We start from the raw sequence: 6,000 nt of genomic DNA, 5'->3' as shown, positions 1-6,000 counted from the left end.
CTCCTTCAACAAACACAGAACCGGTTCGGCCACACAGAGAGAGAGAAGAGATAACCATGCATTAACCAACATGCAATTACCTCTAGTCCTTTCTTGATCATCACCCTTCATCAATCCGGGCTCTCCATCCTTGGCTTGCTCTCCAAGATGGATTTCTGGCCCTTGATGCCTCATGATGATAATGACTTCATCTGCTTCAATCTCTGCCTTCAACCATCACTTCGCCACTCTAGCTACTCCCTGTGGTGGTTGAGCAGAACCAAAGACAAGCCATGCTTCAAGAATCTCCCTCTTGGCCGAATCTTCAACGTTCCTTTTTGAGCATGAAAGGCTCAAGATTACCTCACCAAATCTAACCACATTTGGTGAGTATCTTAGCCACAGCTCATCTTTCTTTTGGTATGTTTTCTTGCCATCATTAGCTTGATGGTCTTAGGCGCATGCAACATCTTCCTTTCGGTGTTGAAGAACATTTCTTCCATTGTTTCCTGGACAAGGACCGAATAGAGAAGAAGAAAGAGATGAGAGAGAATTAAAGAATCTGAAAGAAAAGCAACACAAAGTGGTTGATCAAATTAATTAGGCTTAGCTTGCTTTTACTTCCCTATAGAGTGGCGTGTTTGACATAATAGCCATCAATCACTTCAGCTGAACTTTTCTCTCTCATGTTCCCCATGCATTAATTAACAATGTAATAGATTTTGAAATCCATCACATTGTTAGAGCTTGGTTCCGTTGGAAGCACTATGCTTTCATTTTTCTTTTGATTCGGACCAAACATGGAACCTATTCTCTTTAGTATAATTTGGGCTTGTGACAATATGATCAAAGCTGGCCCATTTGATAAGCATTTGTTTTCCTGATACAATTGTGTAGCGGATCAAGCATAGGAAGCAAATAAGAAAGCATTTGTTTGGGCTTGCAACATTAATATTTATTCTGGCCCATTAATATAAAATTTCAGCCTCATAATATAAAGCATGCAACAATTGGGCTTTGTTAATTTTATTTTGTTTCGGCCCAACAAAAATCTGCACAACAAAATTATTTTAATCAGCACATTAATTAGCTTAATAATTTTGCTGTTAATAATGTTTGATCATCATCAATTTGGTTTAGAGTTTTCCAAACTCATCAGGCATGCATAACAAAATTGATGTCTTTAGTATAAACAGGAGATGGTTTAATTTTCCCCTTGCTTTTTATTTTATTTTGAGTTATTTCTTGCCTATTACTTTTAGAAAATTTCACATAAATTAAACTATATACGTAGTATACTCTTTTACGTAAGAAATTTCTTTACAATTTTATTCATACACATTGTGGATTATTATGGAATGCGCAAAAGATATCCAACCGTCTGAGACACGGTGGTGATATGTGGTTAAAACTTAGAACGTATTTATAAGCGCCTATTGAATTTTAAGATTTTGTTTTTTCAGGTATTCTCTATTTTGACAGTCTAAAGATTAATTTGTCGTGGAATTAAATTTTTATTTAAAATTTGTCGTTAACTAATACATTATTGTATGTTCAAATTAGGGGTGGCAAAACGGGTCGAACCCGCCGGGTCAAACCGCCAAAACCGCCAAAAACGGCGGGTCGGGGCGAAATTTTGAACCCGCCAAAACCGCACCGCCAAAACCGCTGGCCAAGGCGGGGCGGGGCGGGCTGGTCCGGCGGTCTGACATATTGTTTTTTTTAAGGGTAATTTCGTAAATTTGCAAGTGATATATAAATAGGAAAATTAGGTTTTCCTTCTCCTCCTTCCCACAAACAGCCGGCCCTAGCCCCCCTTTCCCTTCATCCCTTTCCCTGACCGGCGACCCTGACTCCCTGAGATGCCAGAGACGGTGAGACCTCAGGCCGACGAACCCTGACCCCAGCTTCATCCTTCAACAGCTCAGCTCCCTCACTCCTCGTCAGACCCACACCCGTGACACCCACACCCACACGGTGCTACTGTGGACTGCGGAGCTGCCTCGCCTCGGTGCCTCCTGCTCAGCCTGTCGGCCACACCCACACGGCAGATGGCACATCCACACGGCCACACCCGACCTAACGCAGTAACGCCGGTCACTCAGCTCAGCCACACCCACACCCCCGCCGACCAGACCTTTCGCTGACCCACTCCCTCCTCACTCGCTCCTCCTCACTCCTCAGCAGCTCGGCTCCCTCCTCACTCGCTCCTCCCTGCGGCGGCCTTTCCTCACTCGCTCCTCTCTGGCGCCTCTGCCTTTCACCTTCCTTTCTCTCCTCCTGTCGTCGTCGGCAGCTTTGTCTCGTCGGTGCCTCTGCTTGGCGGTTCTGTGACTGGCGGACTCCTGGAATCGCTCCTCTCTCCTCCTCTTCCTGCTCGACGGCTCTGCCATTACAGTAAGTGATTTACATTTTCCATGTCAATCTGTTCAGCCTGATTTGAGTTTTCTGCAACTGGGTATTATTGTTTGAATTTTGATTATGTTTGAATATTGTTTTTCTGCCTGATTTGAGTTTTCTGCAACTGGGTATTATTGTTTGATTATGTTTGAAACTTTGAATATTGTTTTTCTGCCTGATTATGTTTCTGCAACTGGGTATTATTGTTTGATTATGTTTGAATATTGGTTTTCTGCCTGATTTGATTATGTTTCTGCAACTGGGTATTATTGTTTGATTATGTTTGAAACTTTGAATATTGTTTTTGATTATGTTTGATTATGTTTGAAACTGTGATGGGGAGTTCTTTCATATTCGATGTTCTGCTCATATCTTGAATCTTATTGTGCAAGATGGATTAAAAATTGCTCATGATGCACTGGATAAGATTAGGGAAAGTGTGAAATATGTAAGGGGATCGGAGAGTAGAATGATAAGGTTTAAAGAATGTGTTTCAGCGATTCAGGGTTTGACTTTTACAAGTGGGTTGCATCTAGATGTTACTACTCGATGGAATTCTACGTACATTATGCTCGAAAGTGCTATCAAATATCGGAAGGCCTTTGAGTATTTGAAGGCAACCGACCATGCTTATAAGTATTGTCCTTTGGTTGATGAATGGGGGAGAGCTGAAAAGATATGTGAATTTTTATACCCCTTTTATGAAACTACTAATTTGATTTCTGGCACATCTTACCCTACTTCAAATTTGTATTTTCTACAAGTCTATCATATTCAATGTGTTTTGATGGGAAGTTTGAGAAGTGAAGATGAGCTTCTAAGGAGCATGGGAGAAAAGATGATGAACAAATTTAAGAAGTATTGGGAAAAGTATAGTGTCATTCTTGCATTTGGTGCTATTCTTGATCCTAGACTTAAGATTTCTACTTTAGAGCTTATGTACGAAGAGATTGATGTTGAGACTGCAAAAGGGAAGGTGGAACATGTGAAAAAGAAATTATATAAGCTTTTTGAAAAATATGACAAGAATTCTCTTCCAACTGTTCAAGCACAAGGACCTAGTAATCAATCTTCATCCATGGCCCATACCCCTGAAAGTGCAAGCAAGAAGCGACTTGCGATTGTTGGCGTAAGTAATGTCTAACATATTTAAATTCTCTTATTAATTGTCATTATTCTATCCTAACAAGATGTGATTATTTATATTTTGATAGAAATTGATGAAACGTAACCATCAAGCTGAGGTCTCTAGTGGAAAGAATCCACTTGATACATACTTGGAGGAGCCACTTTTGTCAAAGGATTGCTTTGAAGATTTAGATGTTTTGGAATGGTGGAAATTATATGAGAGTCGTTATCCGAAGTTATCAATCATGGCACGTGACTTATTGAGTATTCCAATTACTACGGTTGCATCGGAATCTGCCTTTAGTATTGGAGCTCATGTCATTAACAAATATAGAAGTCGAATGTTGCCAGAAAATGTTGAGGCTGTGATTTGTACTCGCAATTGGAATAAAGGCTTTGTTGATGGTAATTACATTGTTAGTTACTAATTTAATATTTATATGACATTTAAGTATTTATATCTTGTTCTAAATTCGGGTATTCTTCTAATTGTAGGTGAAGGCGAAGGTGAAGATGTGAATCCTCAAGGTGCTAGGCGAGGCGGTGTTTCAACTTCTGGATCAGATTCAAATTTTGTTGATTTAGAAGTTGATAATTGATTTATGTGTGTTGATTTAAGGTTTTTTTGGGTATCTTGTTGATTTATGAATTATGTTGTGTTTTGTTTTAATTATAGTAGGATTTATGTGTGGATTATATGTTTGTTTTGTTATTATTATGCAATTATGTTTGAGACTTTGAGACTTATTATTTGTTATGTTATTTTTATTATTGTTAATTTCAATCAAAAAAATTATTATGGTTAATTATAATTTTTTTATGGATTAATAATTAATTTAGAATATTATTCTATATATTAAAAAACTAATTCGATGAAATAATTTTATTATAAAATAAAATAATTGTTAGTTCTTAGATCGTTAAATTTAATTTTATCATAAAAAAAAATTGGTTTAAAAAAAAAGAGGCGGGCCAGCCCGCCAACCCGCCAGTCCGCCCTTTGGCGGGGCGGGGTAGCAAGTTGAGCCCATATCTGTTTGGCGGGGCGGGCCAGCCCGCCCCATATTTGGGCGGGCTTTAGCGGGGCGGGGCGGCCCGTTTTGCCACCCCTAGTTCAAATGAAATTCAAGACTCCACAGTTATTTAAATAAATTAGTGAGCTGACCACTAAACTAACCCAACTTAGTTCACTAAAAAAAATTAAGATAATTATGACATTTTATTTTTGTATTTATGATATTTTTAATCGTCATTATTACCAAGAACGGCGATTTCAAAAGATACCATAATCTTAAACGTCATTATCAAAATTACGGCTGTTTTTAAAAACATCACAATTACTATATAAAATGACGATTTCTTAATTTGGTTAACAGAATAAAATGATAGTTTTTTGTTATTTAAAATGACAGTTAAAAACTACCATTTTTACCAAACAACAGTTAAAAATTATCATTTTTATCCGGTTATAATGACATTTTTTTAAGTTTAAAATAGTAGTTAAAAACTGTTGTTTTTAACGAGTTATAACATCATTTGTTTTCTTTTAAAAGGATAGTTGAAAACCATCATTTTTATTTGGTTAAAACAACATTTTTGTTTAAAAAGAAGATTGAAAACCACCTTTCTACTGAAGAAAATCTCATGCCTAAGCTGTTCAAGCTGTGATGTTGATGGTTTGATGAATCAGAAAGGATTAAGAGAGGGAGAGAGATAGGTTCTTCTCATTATTGGAGAGAATGAAAAATCCCCCTTTTGAAAATATTTGTTGAGTTATTACACCTTATATACTATGTACCTTTTTTTTTATGTACTCTCATTAAAAAAATAATTACAATGGTAAACCTATTATTGATAAAGAAATAATCTAGGTAACACCCTCCCGCAAGCTAGAATTGTGTAAATCTAACAATCCTAGCTTGGAAACATTGGCAAGAAAAGGACCCGGTGGCAGAGCTTTGGTAAGAAAATCAGCAAGTTGATCCTTGGAACGAACTGGCATAAGATGAATGAGACCAGACAAATGCTTTTCACGAACAATGTGGCAGTCCACTTCAATGTGTTTAGTTCTTTCATGAAAAATGGGATTATTGGCAATGTGAATGGCTGACTGGTTGTCACAGAATAGAGTGATAGACTTTTGAAGCGGCAAGCCAATGAAATCCATTAAGAAAGATAACCAACTAGCTTCACAAGTGGCAACAGCAAGAGACCTATATTCAGCTTCTGCAGAGGACTTGGCAACTGTGGTTTGCTTTTTACTCTTCCAGCTAATGAGCGAGTTCCCAAGCATGAAGCAATAACCGGAAATGGAGCGACGAGTATCGGCACAGGTAGCCCAGTCAGCATCGGCAAATCCAGTGAGATGCAGATTAGAAGTAGAGGAGAAGAAGAGACCAGTTGCAGGTCGGCCTTTTAAATATCGGAGTACACGAAAAGCAGCCTGTAGGTGAGAAGTTGTTGCACAGTCCAAAAATTGGCTCAAACGTCCCA

General features: G+C 38.1%; 1 protein-coding gene across 1 annotated transcript; it reads left to right on the top strand.

Moving 5' to 3' along the window:
* Window positions 1-2,848: 2,848 nt before the first annotated feature.
* On the top strand, window positions 2,849-4,106 carry LOC130939544 (zinc finger BED domain-containing protein RICESLEEPER 1-like). The gene is made up of 3 exons (XM_057867642.1): window positions 2,849-3,508; window positions 3,594-3,912; window positions 4,003-4,106. Exons 1-3 carry the CDS (start codon window positions 2,849-2,851, stop codon window positions 4,104-4,106), a joined length of 1,083 nt encoding a protein of 360 aa, XP_057723625.1.
* Window positions 4,107-6,000: the final 1,894 nt, after the last annotated feature.

Source organism: Arachis stenosperma, chromosome 7, assembly GCF_014773155.1.
Source record: "Arachis stenosperma cultivar V10309 chromosome 7, arast.V10309.gnm1.PFL2, whole genome shotgun sequence".
In the NCBI taxonomy this organism is placed as follows: Eukaryota; Viridiplantae; Streptophyta; class Magnoliopsida; order Fabales; family Fabaceae; genus Arachis; species Arachis stenosperma.
The sequence above is the reverse complement of the archived record's forward strand: the minus strand, read 5'-3'. Positions and strand labels throughout refer to the sequence as shown.

Coding starts and splice junctions, on each gene's coding strand:
- LOC130939544 (XM_057867642.1), top strand. CDS start 2,849: ATGATAAGGTTTAAAGAATGTGTTTCAGCGATTCAGGGTTTGACTTTT. Junction 3,509..3,593: donor AGCGACTTGCGATTGTTGGC/GTAAGTAATGTC, acceptor ATATTTTGATAG/AAATTGATGAAACGTAACCA. Junction 3,913..4,002: donor GAATAAAGGCTTTGTTGATG/GTAATTACATTG, acceptor TTCTAATTGTAG/GTGAAGGCGAAGGTGAAGAT.